The 22,049-nt window shown below is 39.3% G+C and overlaps 3 protein-coding genes across 4 annotated transcripts; 1 reads left to right on the top strand and 2 right to left on the bottom strand.

The window, feature by feature from the left end:
- Nucleotides 1-1,800: 1,800 nt before the first annotated feature.
- rab23 (RAB23, member RAS oncogene family) lies at nt 1,801-8,163 on the top strand. The gene is made up of 7 exons (XM_068327054.1): nt 1,801-2,163; nt 4,467-4,675; nt 4,930-5,015; nt 5,250-5,406; nt 5,704-5,786; nt 5,873-5,965; nt 6,052-8,163. Exons 2-7 carry the CDS (start codon nt 4,521-4,523, stop codon nt 6,183-6,185), a joined length of 708 nt encoding a protein of 235 aa, XP_068183155.1. The 5' UTR covers nt 1,801-2,163; nt 4,467-4,520; the 3' UTR covers nt 6,186-8,163.
- Nucleotides 8,164-8,446: 283 nt separating this feature from the next.
- Nucleotides 8,447-11,073, bottom strand: bag2 (BCL2 associated athanogene 2). Its single transcript, XM_068327055.1, has 3 exons — nt 10,813-11,073; nt 10,489-10,598; nt 8,447-9,637 (listed from the first exon to the last, which is right to left on the bottom strand). The coding sequence occupies exons 1-3, from the start codon at nt 10,932-10,934 to the stop codon at nt 9,243-9,245; spliced, it is 627 nt and encodes a 208-aa protein (XP_068183156.1). The 5' UTR covers nt 10,935-11,073; the 3' UTR covers nt 8,447-9,242.
- Nucleotides 11,074-11,276: 203 nt separating this feature from the next.
- znf451 (zinc finger protein 451) lies at nt 11,277-19,089 on the bottom strand. 2 transcript variants are annotated; one of them, XM_068327052.1, is made up of 13 exons: nt 18,991-19,089; nt 18,486-18,546; nt 16,983-17,060; nt 16,780-16,893; nt 16,058-16,169; nt 15,742-15,883; nt 15,534-15,660; nt 15,293-15,452; nt 14,886-15,033; nt 13,290-14,773; nt 13,136-13,207; nt 12,267-12,317; nt 11,277-11,706 (listed from the first exon to the last, which is right to left on the bottom strand). In XM_068327052.1, exons 2-13 carry the CDS (start codon nt 18,540-18,542, stop codon nt 11,657-11,659), a joined length of 2,595 nt encoding a protein of 864 aa, XP_068183153.1. In that variant the 5' UTR covers nt 18,543-18,546; nt 18,991-19,089; the 3' UTR covers nt 11,277-11,656. The 2 variants fall into 2 exon arrangements, with proteins under 2 accessions (XP_068183153.1, XP_068183154.1); XM_068327053.1 differs by having other exon boundaries at nt 11,278-11,941.
- Nucleotides 19,090-22,049: the final 2,960 nt, after the last annotated feature.

Genomic DNA, 22,049 nt, shown 5'->3' with positions numbered 1-22,049 from the left:
CCACTTCCGGAAGAGAAAACCTGTCGTAAGGGGGAAGCACTTGATTTGCTGTTCGGCGTGTCTCGCCCTGGCTCCTCTGCTGCAAAATAAACTTACGGGGCATTAAAAAGTTTAGAACAAACGTACCCAGAACCAGTGGTCTATCAACGTCGTAACGCATAGTGCGAAGCTTTCTTCTCCTTCAACTCCTCTTCGCCCTTCTTCATTTTATTTAATGACAGATGACCTCAACATTTTTATACTTTACTGCTGTCTGTCAAAATGGAGTTTGAACGAGATTTTTCATTTATTTTAGAAATATGGACTATCAACTAATGTTCTCTTAATTAACCCATTTTTTGTTATACATGTTTCTTCAAATACAGTATTTACTTGTATTAAAGTTAAAACCTATTGCAAACACATCTGAAGAAGGTTCATGAGATTGAAAGCATGTGCCACTACATAAGGCTATTGAGAACTGGCAATATTGTATTCACATATCTCAGTGGTCACAAAGAAAATTTTACGAAGGATCCTACAGGTGCTATTGTTTGTCGGGTAATGTTCTTTAGCATTATGTGAACATTTGACTTAACATGTATGTAAATAGTATTTTCCAATCAGTCTAGGAATCTATGGAGTCTTTGATTATGCTGTACAAACTACAGTATTTTCTGCACTGTAAGGCGCACTGGATTCTAAGACGCACCTTCAATGAATTGCCTATTTTAGATTTTTTTGTCCATATATAAGGAGCACCAGGTTGTAACGCGAACTGGAGCATAAGGCGCACCTTCAATTAATGGCCTATTTCGAAACTTTTTCATATACTGTATAAGGATTATAAGGCGCATCCGGTTTTTGAGAAAATTAAAGGCTTTTGGGTGCACCTTACAATGCGGAAAATACTGTATACGGATTCATTTCTCGAGATGAATATACTAAACTTGTAGAAGTGTTTTGTATTAACATTCAACAACATTCAAGTTGATAGTTACTGATGTGTCATTTTTGGATCAATATTTCCTTTAAGGTCATTCATAATGGTCAACATTATGAATGTCTTGAATCTGTAACAGTCTTTGGTGTTTCTTTTTATGTAGTAATTATAATAATTACTACAGTTGATTTCTGACACGGCACGGTGGCGCGGTGGGTAGCGCTGTCGCCTCTCACCGGTTACTTCCTCCAACCTTCAAAAGCTTCAGGTTGATTGGCCGGTCCCAAATTGCCCGCAGGAGTGAGTGAGTGTGTGTGTGTGCACTGGCGTCGTGCCTGGAGTGTCCCCCGCCTCACGCCCTATGCCAGCTGGGACAGGCTCCAGCTCCCTGTGACCCGCTACATCGGATACAGTGGCGGTACATGAAGATGAATGAATATCCATCTCATTTATGTATCATTTATGTGTTATGCAATCCAATTTCCACCGGCGCCCTGTAGGTCAAATGCCCCGATGGCGGTCGTTGTTAACCCGGGCCTCGACCGATCCGGTATGGAAGTCATAGGTTTGATTCGCATCTTTGATTTGGCAAAAGTTTTATGCCGGATGCCCTTCCTGACGCAACCCTCTGTATTTATCCAGGCTTGGGACCGGCAAAATAAGACACTGGCTTGTGTCCTCTTGCGGCTACATTCATCTGATTTATGTGGGTTGCATCACATATTCTATTTTGAAAAGCACACAAAAGTGGATACAAAAGTGGATTTTAAATGAGGTCTTCTGACCCAACAGAAGATTTGAAAAAAGAATGAGGAAGTCGAAGTCAGGTAACTATCTTGTGTCGTGTCGTCTCTGTCTCTGCAGCCTAGCAACAGACACGGGCGAGCGAGCCATTTGCCTACTTAGCTGCTCTCATGCGCAATGTACAGCACTGTAGTTAGCTGGAACGTAAAGGCAGCAAGTCTTTTTCCTCCTAGAATTGTCACACATATAACCTAGTTGTTGAAGTTGTTTAAATATACATGTCAGTCTGAGCTTGCGAACATTCGATGTGCGCAGTCACAAGTTATACGCCATTAAGGAGTGGAGGGCAAGGCTTTTTTTTTTCTGTGAAAAGCGGCTAACCATAGCTAAGTAACCTTAGCATCAGTCACGAGCAAAGGAGCACCACAGGAGTTATGTGATTGTGGGTTAGACAACTTGTTTGCTTACCTAATGTTGACCGAAACGTGGTTTTGCAGGTAAGGCAATTACTAAACTGAGTTTATTTCGTCACTTAACAATAGTTACCCATGACTTGCCACCTGAACATTTTCCAGCATCTCTTCCAATAGGTCACACCTTGGCCAATTCTGATAAGAGGAGATCACACGGAATGAAAAGTTGACTCTAACACCCATCACAGACTTTGAAAACACTATTTCGAGCGTCATCAGAAAGGAGATATTACATTTCATGGCATTATCTTATTTTCTTTCTCTTTGTGTAAAGATTTTGACTAGCTGTGACCTGCTTTTAGGCCTGGGAAAATTATCTAGATGACATTGTCTAGAAGAAGTGTATTATATCTATCTACTAACGTTAATTTTATATGGTTATTGCAATCCTTGGGAAACCCTGGTACCATGTTATGTAAAATGGGTGTATTCAATTCTGTTATATGTTTTTGACAAGTGGATACTAATGATAATGAGATAATATATCATAATTTCTAGAACCCCCCACCACCACCAAATAATGCTAGAGAGGAAGACTATCTATGTAGCCATGTGATAGAGAATTACCTAGGGTTTACGGTGTATTATGTATCAGACAGAAACTTATTCTTAGATGGTATAATAAGATATTTAGACATTATATGAGAAGTCTGACTGTTTTGTATTGTCAGATCATGTATCATACATTTTACAGAAGGTAAGTAATTAATTATCCAACAGTGTCATTGCTGGTACAAGCATCCATACATCCATACACCCATCTTCTTGTAGAGGAGACAATTGCATTTAATAAGTTTAGTAATGTGTGTTCATGGCTTTATTTCATCCCATGGTTAATTTTGCCAAATACAGTTTATGGATATGCACAGATAACTTCCCACATTTAAGTAAAAATCAACAATAGAGTATAACAATAAATCTTGGAATGTTAGTTAAAAAGAATGTAGTTTTTAAATATGTCACGAATTCATGTTGTAACAACTGCAGCAATTATAGTCAATGAATGGCGTCAGATATTGTATGACTCAAATCCAGACAGTCACACAGTAGGTTGTCAGTGTTGACTAGGAACAGCTTTCACACAGTATGTTGTTTAGCATTGCACTGAGCAGCTACACACATAGAACTGTAGAAGAGTCTGCTGCCAGTGCTAATGGAAGAATAAACACATTTCACGTTTGCTCCAAACAAATTCCTTGTAAAATTTACAACCGTGAGTTCAATGAGAGCACAGACACCTATAGACACATAATAGTTGTCACTTCAACATGTGATGCACCTCACTAGAATAAACCCCATACATCCTTAATAGCTGCATTCAGATTTGTAAAGTTAAATAGATGTTTATGCTGAAGGAGATTGGACTCTCAACCAAACAGAAGAATCTGTCTTGTAGACTCTGGTAGTTTTGAGTTTTAAATATTTATTTGACAAAAGGATTGAAAAATATTCCTATTAATGACAAAAATGAGCACAACTAATTGTTTAAATTTATTTGTATCATAATTATTTGGTTGTTGGAAAACAAAATTTGTGTTACTTATTTGGGTGGCTTGTATGTGTGGGTGTGGCTCGCATGTGTGGGTGTGGCTTGCATGTGTGGGTGTGGCTTGCATGTGTGGGTGTGGCTTGTGTATGTGGGTGTGGCTTGTATGCGTGGGTGTGTTGGTGCACGAGTGTCTAATTGCCTGATAAATATCACCTGTGCCTGGCTGTGATTCTCTTTTGCTTGGTACAGAGTGTGTGAGGTGGGTTGCTATTATTTCTGTTGACCGCAAAGAGTAAGAAACTCAGCGCAAATACGCAAAGGCCATTTTGTGTATTTGTTCTGAGTCTAGTCCAGTCATCGTCCATCTGCACAGAATGTATGTTCTTCATGGAAATGGTAAATTGAACGTCCCCAACTGCAATAATGCCTCATATTTCATCCTTGGGCTCAGACAGAGCCCCGCTCTCTCCTTTAGGTAACTAAATTTGGGTTTTGATAGTCACAAGTTTGGAAATATTTTTGATCTAAACACTTAGTTTTTAATTCTTTGACAGATGACAGCACACTATGTATGCATCTAGTGTTAATAATGTATTTACAATCATTTCACCCTAGAAAAACTAAACAGAAGACAGAATGTCAAACCCAAACAGTATAAATTTTGGATCTCTAAAGCAACAAGTATATTGAGTAGATTAAACCTATTTGTAATTACTGCCTTAATGTTTTGGATTTTTATATCATAAGGTCTGACATGTGTTCAGATTGCTTTTACTGCTAGATATGTTTAATAAGACATGTCAAACAATTGTGTTTTGTTTATTATACACATTCACAGGTGTTCTTGTTACATTACTGAGTGGAACTGAGAAAATCAGCCTGACGTGCAGCCATGTTGGAGGAGGACATGGAAGTGGCCATCAAGGTGGTTGTGGTTGGCAATGGAGCTGTCGGCAAGTCTAGCATGATCCAACGTTACTGCAAGGGCGTCTTCACAAAGGACTACAAAAAGACCATCGGAGTAGACTTTCTGGAAAGGCAGATACTGTAAGTAACTTGCTACTGCAGGGCTTGTGTTTCAGCTATCATTACTATACTCTTGATTTGAGGCTTTATTCAGCATTGACCAGGCACACCTATGTTTCTGTAACTTATTTTCAAAGAAAAATGTGAGAAAAGCTTGGAGTGCAGGCATTAGAGCTGCAGATGTGGGAAACATTTACAGACACAACAGAAATAAAAAATAAAGTGGGATTGATGCTGTTGAGAAATGACTCTAGCGTGTCTCCTTGTTGCTGTAGTGTGAACGATGAGGAAGTGCGACTGATGCTGTGGGACACCGCTGGGCAGGAGGAGTTTGATGCTATCACCAAGGCCTACTACCGTGGTAAGATCTCACATTTGACGGGTATAACACTGCTGCTTTGTGTCACTGACCGCTGAGGTTTTTAAATGCCACAGATTTTATGGTTGACTGGCTGTGTGGCATTCACATGGACTATGACTGTCTCGTGGCAATGGTCAAAGTAGAACCCGAGTTTTCATGACATGAAATGTCAATGTTTTTAATAGAATGAAGACTTATATAAATGACAAGTTGGTGTCCTGTCTCCCATTCCAGGTGCCCAGGCATGTGTGCTAGTCTTCTCCACCACAGACAGGGATTCATTTCAAGCAATCGACAGCTGGAGGGAGAAGGTGGAGGCAGAGGTCGGAGACGTTCCCACAGTTCTAGTGCAGAACAAGATTGACCTGCTGGAAGACACTGTTATTCAGAAGTAAGCAATATAAAGAAGACATAGCACACTTCGTTATCAATCAGTCAATCATTCAACTTTTATGTAAGTAGCGCTTAATCATATCTGAAGATATTTCAAAGCGCGTTACAGATAGAAAGCCAACAATGCCCTCCAGAGCAAGCATAAGCGACGGTGGCAGGGAAAAACTCCCTCATTGAGGAAGAAACTCCAGGCAGGACCCAGGCTCTGGAGGGCGGTCATCCGCCTTGACCTATGACTAAACAGTTAATACAGCAATGTGTGTTTTTTTTCTTTTCTGTGACTTTACTACTTTAGTGAGGAGGCAGAAGCTTTGGCTAAAAGGCTGAAGCTGAGATTTTATCGAGCTTCAGTAAAAGAGGATCTCAATGTCGTGGAGGGTGAGTGATTAGAAGTGTGCACAGGTAGTCAAAGTGAAGGAGTCTGAATGTTTCCATCATAACACTTCTGCTGATCTTTCCTTTAGTCTTCAGGTACTTAGCTGACAAGTATCTTCAGCGACTCAAACAACAAACAGCAGAGGAGACAGACGTTGTCCATTCAACAAGCAATAAAATAGGTAAAAGTCTGTTCATCACTTTTTTTGTCACACCTCATTTTTCTTCTGTATGGGTGATACTACTCATAACCTGTGTTCTCCTCAAGGTGTTTTTAATACCATAAGTAGTAATGTCTGCAGCCAGAGCTCCAGCAATGGCAGAGAAGTCATCACTTTGCGACCTAACAAACAACGGACCAAGAAGAGTAAAAACCCTTTCGGAAGTTGCAGCCTGCTCTAGATAAATCATTTCATGTGGTGGCTTGACTTGTTTCTGTGAGTACATTGGTCAATGTTATATTCTGTGGAGGTTGACACATTTGAATACCAAAGACCTCACTGACTGGGAAATACTATTACAAACCTATAAAAACCTTTTTTCCTTAATTTGAATTTAAGTTGTTTTCACATACTGATGGGTGGATTTTCTTTGATTCATATCCAGTTATTCGTCATTGATCTCACTACAAAACCAACGTTTATACACTCTTGAGTCGTCCTTGTGGTTGCCTTAATTAAAAGCAACAACTGCAACTACAGTGCATGTTTGTTGTTTATATGAATTTAATGATGCCCTAAAAATGACATGACAGTAACTTATTCTGTCCTTGACATTTCAACTGTGCAATACAGTATGTTTGCATGCATTGTAGAAGATACACACATTATTTTGTACCATATTTTTCTAACTCAACAGAATATGGTTCAAACTATGCTGTTTATCCTGGAAGAAACTTTATTGAATCCAGAGTTCACTCTCTGAGGAATTTTTGTACGAATCTAACAGTGTTGAGTGATATTGTAACTGAAGTGTTGACATAGTGCCAAAATGTACTCTTTTTTTCTGAGATTTAGTGAAATATTGCAGTATGGATTTAAGATTAAATTAGTGGAAAGTGCTCCTGTTTCTAACCAAAAGTCAATTAATAGTTCCAAACTGATACAGAAGAGTCTGCTCACAGCACTTGTTTGCACAACTGAATCTTAAAGACTTTTGAAAGGTTCTGTACTTGGTGACATAAAACATGTGTTCACTTGGTCACCTCTCATCATAGCCACTTATAGCACTATGTTTATCGCACTGAGCTTTTCTTGAACTTTGGCCCAGCTTTCTGAGTGTCAGCATGAGGTTGAAGGTATCAGCATCCATTTTTAAACTCCTGTACATTTCAAACACTAAACATGTTACAATATGTTTGTGACTGTGTGTTTGGCTTCTATAGCATCCAATCACTCTTCATGAAATATCAGCTTGTCCTTTTATTCCGGATTGGGGCCATAAAGTTGAAAAATGGTGGTGGAGTCTGTCCCCGTCTCTGTTGCTCTCAGAGGATAGGAAGATTGTACCTTATATTTTGTGTGTGCTTCAATATCCAGAACTATTGTTTCCTCTCACATCATGAAGGCAGTAAAATAGACTCCATAACTTATATGAAATTTACTGGGTTATGAGACACAAATTTATAATGGTTTGTTTATTCAGTGCTGGGAATTTGTTTCAGAACTCGATTTTGCCTTTTTTTACAAAAAGAAAAGTTAAATCTGAAATTGAATCATTTCCCACATTCAAAATTTTTTTATTTTCACGAGTTTCTGGTATTACAGTAACTTAAATGTCTGTTTCAAGAATACCAACTGGTGCTGAACATGTGCAGATGTCATCACTGATACTGCGATTGTGTCGTGTTGAAAGTGTTCTCATCTTGCTGTGTGTAAACAGTGCTGTGTAACTGCATGCAAGCCTTTTCCCCACAACATTGAATGTCCAAGCATGTTTGCAACACCACAATGCCTTTTCCATGTCCACATGCTCCACCACCTAGTGTTTAAATCTGAGCAACTCTGTTAAACTGCCCGCACACTAAACCTGTACATATTTTTCAGACTGTCTCTCGTTTGTAACTTTGAGTTTACTTTACGTTTTTTCTGTTTTTACTGAATGGATGTAGTGCACTTTATCAAAGATGAGGATGTAATCTTAAGGAACCACAAGTTAAAACTTACCATACTCATGTGCTGCCACTCAGGTGTTGTAATAATCTGTGTCTTATCGTTTTACTTTTTCGCACATGACTTCATCAAACTATTGGATACATTAAGGAAATCGATCAGACAAAAACAATACTGTTGGATTTCACTGTCAGAATATAAGATTTTGTTTGTTGGGAGTGGGTTGATGGTAATCTAACATTAATAAAGCAACCTCTTTTTTTCTTGGATGTCCTTGTGTGCAATTTCAATGACACAATGCTTCTGCCATGCAATCCGTTAAACAACTTCAAGTCATAGTAGTAACAACATCTGATTGCATGTGGTCAGATATAAGGACAAGAGGGACTACAAATAAGTACACAACTGTTAATGGTGTCAGCGAAAGACAGTAATGTCTGAGAATCGTCAAATACGTATTGTGATCCAGTGGAGGAAGATATATTGTACCTAAAATCTTAATCCAGAGTCAGCCACATGTCATTCATCCTCTTTACTGAAGAGTGCAATTGGCTGAAAGTGAATGAAAGGACTCTTAAAAAACCATTTGCATGGAAACTTGTCAAACTAAATTTTTGGTGTGATGGAAGGCGCAAAAAAGAACAGTTTGAATACTCAGGTTGAAGGAAAAGTAATGCTTGTGATTTTGCTGTAGGCTGAGTTAAAAATTTATCTGGTCTGTTAGTCTCCGAAAATGTCTGAACTGATTTTTTGAAAAGAATGGTACATAATATATCATGAAAGAGTTTATACGTAAACTAGTTGCTGCCACTGTTTACTCGACATTGGCTCATTGTGTAAACTTCAGTTTTGTAATTGTGGCCTTTCATAATACTTCATGCCAACATATTGAAAGACAATGTTTTAGGTCTTTATTGTGACAAACAAGCAGACATAAAGCAGCTTTGTGCAAAAAAGAACTAAAATCCATGTGATTTGTGATTCCTCTACACATTGAGGTAGTGTAAACACATCCAGGATCCTCACCAAGTGTCTGGCCTAAAAGTTGAGACGAATACAGTACATTTATTTTACTTGGATTTGATGTTTTTTTAATAAAACACTGCATTGCTCAGCATCAAATATTTTTCTTTTTACTGTGCAAATGTGAACACTGTTGGGTGGATAGATTAAATCAACAGTAACATGAGGGCAAAATGTGGTCTCAGGAAGATGATGCTGTTTGTTTCTTTACTGTACTTTTGGCCCCTTAAGGACTTGTTTGCTGCAGGGACAGTCTGACAGATCAGAGCGGCCCAATGATACAGTGGTACGGTCAGTAGCATTAAGACACATCATTTGCCACATGTTATTGACAGCCATTGGATTTTGGTTCCTCTAGTTTTTGGTGATCCATTATTTTGATGCTCTTCTCAGCATTTTCAACATTTCTCAGCAAAGTCTCCAGCCTCCGCTTGATCTTCTTCTGGTCCTCCAGAGCACAGCCAATCACTAAAGCCTGAAACGTCTGGTCGACAGGGACAGGTGAGGCCTCGGTCACACAGGCCGCGTGCAAAGCCATCAGACTCTTGCGGCCGCTGTCCATGTCATCCAGTATTTTTTTTACCAGTTCATCAATTATGAATGTGGCCTTGCGTAGTGCCTCCTCCTGCTGAGGATTTCTGATAGTGCCAACAGAGATCTCCACCGACAGCGTACGGCCCATGAGACGGTTTGCAGTCAGTTCTAACTCCTCCTTCTCTCCTGGATGATAGAAAACATGAAATAAATCAATGCAATCATCAATACATCATAGCAGAAGTTCTCCAGGCAATGCATCACATGATTGGTGATGTCATGATTTTGCTATCGTTGGTTACTCTTAACAGGATCACTAAAAAGTTATGGAAGGATTTGACTAAATGAATGTTTTTGGAGATGCTCCAGAGATTTCTTTTGTTGTTGTGGTGGTTGTTTTTTCTTAGAATTTGCCTCTGTGGTAAGGACAGAATTTAAAATAAAAATTTTAGTTGATAGTTTTTATCCTAGCGTTCTAGATATTATCAAATGTACCAAACACATCAGTGTGATATAGAGCTAAGTAAATGTAAAGAGCTCACAGAAAATTCATTGCCATGATATCAAAATTTTAATGGATACATAAAAATGCACAAATCTCTGCCGAATAAAGATCTCCCATAGACCCACCATCACCTTGATGTGTGGGAATCTTCACAGAACTAATCCACAGAATGGTACCTAAGTGTTGCTGAAACTGAGTTCATTGAGTTGTCAGATTTGAGATCCTTCATTTTAATAATTTGTACATGCAGATAAACTACTTTTCTGGATTTGATTTTAATTCAAAAGGACTGTTGAACCTTGGAAGAAGTGTTTTGTTCACTTCTAGTTCATAAAGAAAACTGACTACTTCTTGACTCTACGGTTTATGTCAGATTACATAACTTCAGATTACATAACAAGCCACAGATAGAACAAGAATTTGTGTTTGGAACTGCTTTGTCATTTATCCAGTGGATAAAAATAATTAATTGAATGCTCCACAATGTAAAGCGAATAGATGTTTTTCACTGTAAATTCAAGTGGAGTCTCACCCGCACAGATGTTTCGCATTTCTTGTCCTGTCTGGATGGACTGGAGCATTTCCAGGATGCTCTCCCTCTCCTGCTCCATGGCCGATGCTGCTTCGCGTAAAGCCTCCACCCTAACGGAGACAATAACGCGTCACAGCAGATCCATCCTCCGATGCATGGAGATACCGAGGTTCAGACACCCGGTGTATGTATTTTCTGAAGAGAATAAACATGTTTTCTCCTCTTTTACATTTACATTACATGAGTATGAATGGTATGTGTTCTATCATGGATGTGTCATCCGGTGCACATTCACGTCCCACGCGTTTGAGGCCCGATCCTTACCTCACTTCCAGCTGATCCAAACTTTCCAGAAGTCTTCCGGAGCGATCAGCCATGGACAGCGTTCTGTTGAATTTGGCAGTGGAAGACTCGGTCATTCTCGCTTGTATTTTAGCTTGAGCCATAACGATGATCGATTACTAGTATTGATTATTGATCCGGTGTTGGAGGAACACGCTCCGTGTGCGTTCAGCGCCTTGACTGGTCCGGCTGTGGCTCCTCAGTGGCTCAGGGGAAACATTACCTAACATGGGCTGCAACTTCCTTCAGTCCCCGCAGAAGCTTCCCGAGGACACCAGAGGGGTGGTTCACAATATCTGGTCAGGAGACCCCCCCAGAGGCCGCTGGCTGCGTCAACAGGGTCCACGGGAATGTCTTCACGCGTAATCATCCACCAGTGAAGATTTTAAGGTTTTATTTTCAAGTAAAAATCATTACAGTTAGACAATCTGAATCACAGGAACAAAAATGAACATGAAACACTTTCAACAACCCTGACTTGTTAATTAGATTTTTAAAAGCAATGCTTTTCCACATTTCACCCCTGGAAACTCATGAGACTATAGACCCACTCATCGAGTTCTCCTAAAACTTTTAACAATAAAAACAAAATTCTAAGTTTTCTTATTATGAAAGTTCTCAAAAAGCAAAAGGTACTTCAGTACTTGGTTGTTGTCACTGTTGTCCATCAATTGTGCACAAATGACTTTGACATCAGCACAAAGGAAACAGAATTTTCCACACAACAGGTGGCCCTACACTTTTAGGCCACCTGTTGGTGCATTCAATGCACTAGACTTCAAGTCTGCAGCAACACCAGAGTCATGAGAGCCGTCAGCACAGAGGTTCAAAGGTCAGCTGTAGTATTTGCAGTGTCATCTGGGCCATCTATAGAAACTGTCAACATACCAAAAGGTTGTCTTCACATCAGAAGCTGCAGAAAATCAACCACTTTCTTGATGATAAACAAAATCATAGACAAATAAAGCATCAGCTAACATTTATTGAATTTATTCAGAACACAAATATCTGCTACAAAAAAACCCTCAAAACAATGTTTGATGAACATTGTGTTATGACCCATTAGGTCCTTAAAACTCCAGAAGACTTCTTTGAAGAGCTTCTTCTAATTCTGGAGGAAAGAGAGTACAATTTGAGAGTCAGATTACACCGAGTCTAAATAGAATACTGGAACTTTGACACCACTATTTTACACTCTGCTGTAAAAATGCACATGAACCTAGTGCTACATTATACATGAAATATTGTCTGGTCATAAAATATGGTCCTTTTAGAGGACAACTGCATCCAATTTTCACCTTTACTACAGCCAACATAATCTGTGTGATTTTGACTCAAAAAGGAATCATTGAGTAACATATCAAATAAACTGCAAGGTTCTGAAATAAATTTGGGATTTCTTAATTCAGAGTCAGTTTAAAACCCAAGGCACTCACCTGCTGACTCTCTTGCCTCTTCAGACATACTATTCATCTTGTCTTCATCATCTGTAACAGAACACAATGAACAAGATGAAGCAGAGATCCCAGTCAGTAGTTTGGGCTGACGGGGTCAAGAAATACATCATTCAGATGAAGATCTTGAGGTGAAGAGGTGAACAAATTTTCTGTGCTGTGATCTTACTACCACCATTGTGTGTGGAAACTTTTAAAAGTGCTGAAAGCAGCCTGACAGATATGATACACAATAGAGAAAAAGTTCACCATACCCTGGATGCCTTTTACTGTTTTCACTAAATCTCAATCTGAGTAGTTTTGTACTCAGTCAAACCAGGCCTTCCTAATCCAGTCATGGACACATACCCATTAAGGAGACAAGCAGCATATTAACAAAATATTTCACAAAGTTCAGCACAATTCGGGATGTCAGATAGAGGAACAGCAGCTGTCTACATGTGACATCACGTCACTGCTCCATCACTGGGGCTTTAGTTGGTCAAAAGATATACGACGATACTGTTTGTTCCACTTACTCCATTCAATTGTAATGCCAGTAAAAAAAATGAAACATAGAAATGCAACTCAAAGTTTTATTTTCTCATTACATGAACAAGTGCAATGTTTGTTTGTTTCAGTCTCCATCAGAGGATCTTAAGTGCATATCAAAGCATGAAAAATGGCTTCAATCTGGAGGAGAGGAAATGAGGACGTGAAGCGAAGGGGTGGGGGTGGGGTTCCTACAGAGGAGCGCAGCTTCCCTTAATTTCAAATGGAATACAGCCTAAAGGGGCTGGAAGACCTGCAGCAAAATGTCTGAGCGGGCGTGTTCGGAAGTCAGTAGTTTATTTATATTTTGTGTTGCCTACCATCACGTGTTTCAGTCTCTTTGTTGGTCTGCTCCATGTTCAAAAATTTCACCAGTGTCTCATCATCGATTTCTGAAATTACAATATAAAAAACAGAATTAAATGTTGGATTTAGGTAGCTGATAAAAGTAAAAATAGAGAACTGCTTTATTACCTTTGGAGTGTGGATTGATCTCCATGGCATTTATTACTTTTACAGAGGTAGGTTCTGCTTTGGTGTCTCTGCTCTGAGTCCTGGAGCTCACGCAGGGTTCCAGTGAACAGTGCAGGAAGTGATAATGTTTATGGAAACTCGGTACATCTCTGTAGCTCTCCTGGCAAATTTTGCATTCTATTTCAAAGGTCTTATCCAGGTTCAGAGCTGGGTGCTTTACGTGAACATGCGTCTTCATCTGAGCATAGGAAGGCACTGATACATTACACGGAGGACACACGTATTGACATTTTTCTTCATGTGCCAGATCCCTCATGCATTGTGTGTATGTAGCCTTCATTTCCTCTCGTCTCTTTTCTGAGCCCATGCATGGGCATACAAGCTGGCCGGTGCTTTCAGTAACTGAAGGCTGAACGCCTTCACCCTCCTCTATGCAGTAGTAGTCCTTACTGTGAACTCTTTCATAATGCTCCAAAAATTCACCCTCAGATTCAAATTGCATGCTGTCGCAGAGGCCACAGTAATGGTGGCTCTTGATCTGCCCGTCGTGCTCATTCATACAATGCCTGCGTATGGTGGACTCTTTGAAGAACTTCTGAGGGCAGTGTCCACACATGTATCTCTGATAGCTGTGACTGCTGACGTCACTGCAGTGTTGGCGGACGTCATCTTCCGAGTCAAACACGTCCTCGCACATCCTGCACATCCAGGTCTGCTCTGTTTTTAAGGGACTCTTCTCTACAGTTTCCTGCTTGACTGTGGATGGGATAGAGAATGAATTTAATTTGCTGTTCGATAACTTTGCCTCAAAAGTGGTGAAGGCCTCCTCGCTGACTTCCTGTTCGCTGAAGTAAGTGTGTCCGCTGTGATTTTGTGACAAGTGCGATAAGGCGTCTTCATACTGAGGCATTTCAACTTTGCACTTGCGGCAGTAGAAGAGGAAGTTGGAGAGATGAGCGCCACCGTGAAAGCGACTCATGTGCAGTCGGGCAATTGAAGATTCTCCCATGTGTTTGCCACACACGCCGCACTGATGGAAAATCTGATTCACAGCCAGGAGGTGTTTGGTGGCTGCAGCTTTTTCAACGAACTGCAGACCACACTCGCAGCGCCATGCTGTCAAATTATTCTGACTGCTGACATTCAGACTCGCGCCAAGTCTCTGTCGTTTGGCTGGAGATTCTAAACAGTTGCTCCTCTTGCTGTTTCTCTTTGGAAAAGAATGTTGATTTTCTCTCTGTACCTCAGACGCTTCCCATGTCTGTTGAGCTCCTCTAAACCTGCAGTGCTGAAGTACCGCTTTCTCCATTGTTCGGTTGACTTCCACGTCATGTTGGGTCAACCTCTTATGACTTTCAATATCAGCTTCTCGAAAGAAGAGCTTACAGCAGAGGGTACACTGTCCTCGTACTTGTAGTTCTTTCATTACTTCCGTTACTGTCTTATCAGCTTTTGCCACAGCACAACCTTGTCTGCATTGCACACTGTCAAAAAAAGAAAAAAAGAAAGGAAAAGCAACAATCAGTGCAATTAAACAAACACAAATCTAATATCTGCTATATGAACATTTTAAAAAGATTAAATCCTAAAACATACTTAAAGTGAGCCTGAGCTGTATGATGTGAGGTCAGTATTTTGTAACACAATGAACATTGAACTCTGAACTTCACACTCTTGCACAAACTGATGAGGTGGTTCTTCACGTATTGTGGGATGGGAACAGGCAGCGCTCTTTCCCTGGTTTCTTGAGGAAGAGAAAAATAAAGATACAAATATGTTGTTCATACAATAATTATATTTAATAACTATTGTCTTTACTATGGTAAAAGTGCAAATTTGTCTGGTGAGACGTCTCTAGAGTTCCACAGATGAAATCAGAAAATTGTTCAACATCACTGCTTTATAACTATCTTTCCCCTTTCTTGCAATCATCAGTCCTTGACCTGGACTTCTCTAGTTTTAATAATGATGTACAAGAGGTGAAAACATTGAATAAACCTTACCATTCATGGCAAGTGACTCAGAAAAGTGGTTTTTGTCCAACATGTGTTTAAGACACTCATCACGGAGGTTGAAGAAGAGGTAGCAGGCAGGACAGGCAAAACACACAATGCGCTGGTAGGTCTGGGTAAGGCTGTGGCTACCGGGAGTGGAGGACGACACCTGGTAACACAAGAAAAAGAGTTGCTACATGTTTCTTCTCTGGAGTGATGATATTTAACACAGTCAGGAAAGCTCACAAACCTTGGACTCAAGATGTATCTTCCATTCATCTTTTGTTAGAAAGTGTTGACCACAGGCAGCACAGGCAAACAACTCAGAAGGACATCCTTTTAGGCTGATGGTTGGATCACAAGGAGAGTGATCAAACCTACACAAATGACATTGTAGAATAAAATATCCCATAATCATACACATTTGCTCTAATTATACTTATAGGATATAAGCTTACCTTTTTAGGTGCCCATCGAGGAGGGGCACATTGTCAAAAACTCGACCGCAACTTATTACGGGACAAGTGTGTCTGGTTGATGATTTTCCAGGAAGAAAAACTTGTCTTCTAAAACCAGAACTAACACCTCCAGGTTTGACACCTCAAGATACCACAAAAAAAACAACAACAACCCAACAACAACAGTTTATTGAATACATGCAGCAGTACAAGATAGTATTAGTAAAAATTTAAAACATAACAGAAAACGCTGTAAAAGATGGTCTGTTGACAGTGACAATGTCAGCTATTATGGAATAGGATTCTGGGGAAGTACCTGGCATCTTTAACCACATGTCAACACAGCGCTTTGCTTCCTGATTAGATCCAGCTCCTGAGCTAAAAGCCAGCTCCCTCTGTCCGTGAGCTTTTTGAAGCATCTGCCTCTCCTAAAAAGACAGAACAAAAAATGTCCTACCATCTCTACAAACGTTTTTGTCAAATAAATAAATATTATATTAAAGTAATAGTCTTTGTTTTCTATGTTAAACTGATGTATGGAGTAAATACACAGACATTCTTCATTGAGGTTGTGGTTTAAGTTATCCATTCATCCAACAAGTTAGAGCTGTTCTTCCAACTGGACTCCACATACAAACAACATGAAAAGTTAATTTATGGAGCATTTAAGTCAAGGACAAGGTTGTTAATAAATTGGATGTAGCGCAGTGGTAGAGCATGCTTTCTGTGGACGCTGCCTGGGGTTCACTCCCTGACATCTGCAGCCCTACAGGGTCACAATCCAGTGTTAACTCGAGGCCGGACCCAAGTCTGGATAAATGCAGAGGGTTGTAGTGGTAAGGGCATCCGACATAAAAAACTGCCAAACAGATATGAGTGTCCATCTAAAATGGAATACGGATGGCACACTGTGGTGACCACTAACAGTTATAATAGTTTGTAGTGATTTTGATTTGAAGTAGAGCCAATAGAATTAATACAAGTTCACCTGTCCATCACCAGTATAGATGTCAAACAGACTACAAACAGAAACTTTACCTTGAAAGCTCTACATTTGTTTGCTCTTTGTTGTTTCTCTTGAGCGACCTTCTGTGCTAGTCTTTCCAGGGTAGATGTAACTCTGGCTTTATGGCAGGTAATTTTATCTTCCAGCTACAAGAGGATAAAAGACGTGACAATGTCAGAAAAAACTCTGTTATTGACATTATTAAATAAAAAGAGCGTTCTTGTCAGCCACTCACGGTGCTTGATGAACATCCCTCATCCTCGCTATTGCTTGTAAGATCGATACATTCCGATACTGGTTTGACAGGGCCCTCCTAAAGCAAATGCAGAACATTTAATGACATTTAACACATTGTGACGTTAATTATTAATACTAACATGCCCTGCAAAAGATGAGGGGACACACCGATCAGCAATTACATTAAGGCCACCTTCCAAATATCATTTAGGTCCCCCTGACCCTTTGAGGTGTAAGACCTCTGAAGGTGTGTTGTGGTATCTGGCACCAAGACATTAAGAAGCAGCAGAGCCTGCTTGTTGTGAGATGAGGTCTCCATGGAACAGATTTGTTTGTCCAGCACCTCCTAAAGCGGCTCAGTTAGACCACCATCTAGGATATGAGTGGACATGGTCTGCAACAATAGCTAGAAAGACTGTACATAACGTCCACATGGATGACAGAACCCAATGATTCCCAGCAGAACATTGCCCAAAGCATCAAACTCCCTCCACTGCTTCGGCTTCTGCACATGCTGGATCTCTTTGACATCTACTCTCCAGCTAAGCAACACAAAAGCACTTAGCAACCCACGTGATGAACAGAAAATGTGATTCATCAAACCAGGCCACTTCTTTCTTTGCTCCACGGATCACTGATGCGCCTGTGCACATTGGTGAACACTTGTTGGCGAACATGGGTCAGCACGGGCATCCTGACATCCTGCAGTCTCATAAATGACAAACAATTCATTTCCTTCCTCAGACTTTTGATTGATACTGCAAACCAGGAGTTACTGAATATTGTAGACAAGAAGCTAGACCATTACACACCAGGAGTTACAAACCACTGCAGACCAGGACTTACAGATCAAAAGCAACAAACCAGTGTGGATCACTAGCTACAGACCACTGAAGAGTAGGAGATACAGACCATTGCAGACCAGAATCTACAGACCACTGCAGATCAGGAGTAACAGACCACGGAAGAAGGAAGAAGAGCAGTAGTTTTGGAGGTGTTAGGTTCTGACCCATCTAGCCATTACAATTTTGTTCTTGTCAGATTTGCTCAAATCCTTACACTCCACCATTTTTCATGCTTCTAACACAATAACTTTGAGGAAAAAATGTTAACTTATGGTCCAATATATCTAAGCCACTATCAACTGCTACGATAAAGAGATAAACGGTTTCATTCCCTTCACCGGTCAGTGATTAAATATTATGGCTGATCAGTATAGGTGTCATAGTCATCATGTACAGTCATAACATGTGGTAGCATCACTCACAGCTTGAAACAAAGTGATTCTACCCTTCTTATATATTATGTTTACAGGAAATATATTATATTTATCAGTGTTTGTGCAATAACTGGATCAAACAGAACAATTACAGAAACTCCATACAAAGGATAATATAGATGTTTCCCTGATCTAACATCAAATCTTATTTCTAGATGGTTCATTCATGGAGTTACTCTTGACTGAAATGATTTTTGAACTGATTGTTGATTTATTACTTACTGACACAAACTCCACTTCTTCCACCTCATCTTCATCCGTCTGAACTGGTGAAGACATTAACCTGAGGAAGGAAACACTCCTGAAGCTTTAGGGGCTGCGACCCAAACGTTCCACATTCACATCAGTGAAGGGATCGGTTATCGATCAACTAGTCACACAAGTACTGTAACAGTAACAGAATCTAACAATTACTGTTAATCAATGTACAGGTTTTCTCTGCCTTTTAGGAGAATAATTGTGACTTAGATTAGTCACATACTAACAACAATCATAAATGTTACAATGTTTTGCTCTACGATCTTATTTACATGGGATTTGACCTGAAGACGTCGCCTTGGATCAGGTGGCTAGCTACGTTGAGGTTAGCTTACATGTCAGCTTTACGTTGCAGGTAGTTATAAAATAAGCTTTATACAAGCTGTATTAAAATCCAGTACAAGGCATTTATTCAGAACATTTCAAGCCAGTATAACAATTGAATGAAGAAATAAAAAAAACGACTTACTCCAATGTATCACAGAGTCTTTGTAACAACAAATTTAGTCCATTCCGTAAAAGCAAACAATTCTTCCTCGCCCCCTGTCGGGAGTAAAGTTCTTCTCTTGAGTGCTGCCCTCTATGGGTGGGAGCCGGACTGTGGTCTCCTCTGTCTTTAAATGATGTTGTAGTATAACCTTTGGCCACCAGGGGCAGTAAAATTCAGCAATACTGAAGTTAGGTTTGACACTCAGATCATACAGTACAGTACATTGAACCAAATACACTACTTGAAGGGGAAAAATAAAACGTAAATGATAAGGAACGTACCATTTCCATACGGGGTGTGCCAATGGGACAAGGACACATGTTGGAGTTTAGTAATAACAATAATAGTAATGAACATATGATTACATTTCTGATCACATGTTAGAAGACTGGTTAAACTTATTTGATGATGACATTTTTTCATCATGAATTATTTTGTGAATAGATTTTTAATTATTTAATTAATGTGAATTTTATTCCATGCGCAAATTTGTAGCACATGAGGAGTCACTGGTGGACCCTATTCTTTAAAATTAAAAATCTGCTCTACAATCTGTTGTGTTTTCACTCTGGTATTTTTATTTCAGATTTTTCTTTGAATTATACACATCCTTCTGTAAATATTAACTTCATTTTTTTCTTATCATGATTTTTTTTAAAGAAACTACCAATATAGAAGGTTGAATTCAGCATCACATGGTTGAAAATAATAATAAGGTTGAAGGGATGATCATAACAGTACTCTGCATGCCATGGGTTATTTTCTGCAATAAATGACAGTGCAAAAATTGCATCAGCAGTTTTTCAACTTCTTCCTGAGTTTCCATATGTTGAGATTACACAGGCTTAGAGAGCAATCGGAAGTGCATCATCAAATCAAATCAAATGAGCTGTCATAGCCCATCCTCATAATTAAGCCAAGAGAGCCTGCTTCATCCAACAGATCATGAATTGTCTTTCATGGCAAAAAAATACTAAAGAATACTTTTTTTAGTACTGTATTCATCCAAAGCTTGTCCTTTTTGTCATTTTCCACTGTCAGTCAGTTAACTGATGCTTTTCTTTTTCTCCTGACTCAGTGTCGCTTCTTCACTTTCCAGAATTTTGCTATCATCAATCTGATAAAAATGAAATGCAGGGAACAAATGTTTGTACCTTTCTTTGGAGTGTATTCTTCAAACGAAGTGTCATATTGCTTAATCTAATTCTCATTCTGGGAACGAAGCATAATTTTTCTAGAGGATAAACTGCATAGTGCGACATATCTGAAAACAAACTTGGGGGCATTGTATTAATCCCATTTTTTATTTGTTTGATATTCAGTTTATATGAAAAGTAGTTTTATAGTTTTGCTTACAATGTTATTCCAATTATGACTGCAATTTTTTGTTTTCCAAAAATTAAAAAGCAAAAGAGACTCAGCATGCACACAATTCACGGAGCTATCACTCTGTTTGTGTTTTAATTCCTAGTGGATGAATATGTAGGTATGCATGGGTTGATGCTAATTGTCACTATTCACTTAAATATTTAATTGTACATGTTCTAAGACACAAGCTATAAAATGAAAAACAATTAAAGGTAAACTGAGACAGAGACATAACGACCACCAAGCAGACTGTTCACCATTATCCATTTATATTTTCCATTTCAATCCTCCTGTCAACATTGCTGCAATCCTCTATATATGAGCAAGACTGTCCATTGCAGATAAAACATTGCATGATATGCTCTTTGTGAGAAAAGCCTCATGAGTTCTAATGTGACTGCTCACACTTATCTAATTTCGGAGTGCTTGTGAAAGTGTCCCAAGTCAGACTTAAAAAGATCAGATTTCCTGTAAAAAATAATACAAAGAACAACAACAAAAATTGTACACAAATCACTTTTTGTTAGCAGTATGAATGTTGTCACAGTCTTCCATGATAGCCTAAAACAACTCATTATTTTTGCAGGTGCCTCAGACTCATTTCTGCAAACATTTATACATATACCTATCTGTATACAGGTGTTTCATAAACAAGGCATGTACAGAAAAATTGCACATTTCTTGCATCGCACATCACCATATCATGTAAGAACTAAATCATGCTGTCAAGGCCCTTGAGGCACGGTTGTCATTATGGGCTCTTTAAAAACAATGTCTTGATGTCATCTAATTATTAGCCTGTCTGGACATATTAAACATGGCACAAACTGAACATGTGTTATGAGTAAACACAAATTGTGCAAGTTTTTACCAGGCATAATATATTTTGACACATTCATTGCATGTTATATTGGCACATGATTGTTGCCTTTTCAGTAAATACATTTACATATTAATGATAATGAGAATGAACCTTTTTTGTGATTACAAATAAAACCTTGTAAAAACTCTTTACACTTTGATTCATCACAATCAATAAAAAATATCAAAATTCCTAATGTGCTGTGATGTGAGTCATCTTCTGTCATCCCTCACACCCTGAACGTGTCACTGCATAGCTTCTAATTTATTTAAATTGAACCAGTTCATCCACATTCTGCATGGATGTTAAACTTCACTTTGTCAGACAGAATTGTAAGATGATCAAAGATGATATGTAACCCGGCAATATTGTACAAATAACAGGAGAAAGAGCAACAAATATTCTGTAATCTTAATACAATATTCACTCTCGTATCCCAAATAAGTCTATATATAACTACTGGTATTGTACTTAGTGTCACATTATCCTGATGCGCACCTGACTGCAGCAGAGGATGAATCTGCTGACTCTCTCTGATCCTGTTCGAAAATAAATAAATATATAAACGCAACTTGCGTCTCTGCTGAGTCATGCATTGTGTCTCACAATAATGATATGAATAGCCGGGGCTGTATACTTTGAACCAAAGCACTGTTCTCTCCACTATCCTCCTCATACATCAGTCTCTTTTCTCGCGTCGAGCTTTCAGCGACGTAGCGGCAGGAGCGGAGTCAGCTGTTTGAGGCTGAGGGATCCGTCCTACATATCGCCTTATGATGATCGCTGCGGCGTTTCTGGTCCTGCTAAG

The sequence above is a fragment of the Antennarius striatus genome, chromosome 11, assembly GCF_040054535.1.
Source record: "Antennarius striatus isolate MH-2024 chromosome 11, ASM4005453v1, whole genome shotgun sequence".
Lineage (NCBI taxonomy): Eukaryota > Metazoa > Chordata > Actinopteri > Lophiiformes > Antennariidae > Antennarius > Antennarius striatus.
This window is presented reverse-complemented; position numbering and strand designations above follow the sequence as displayed.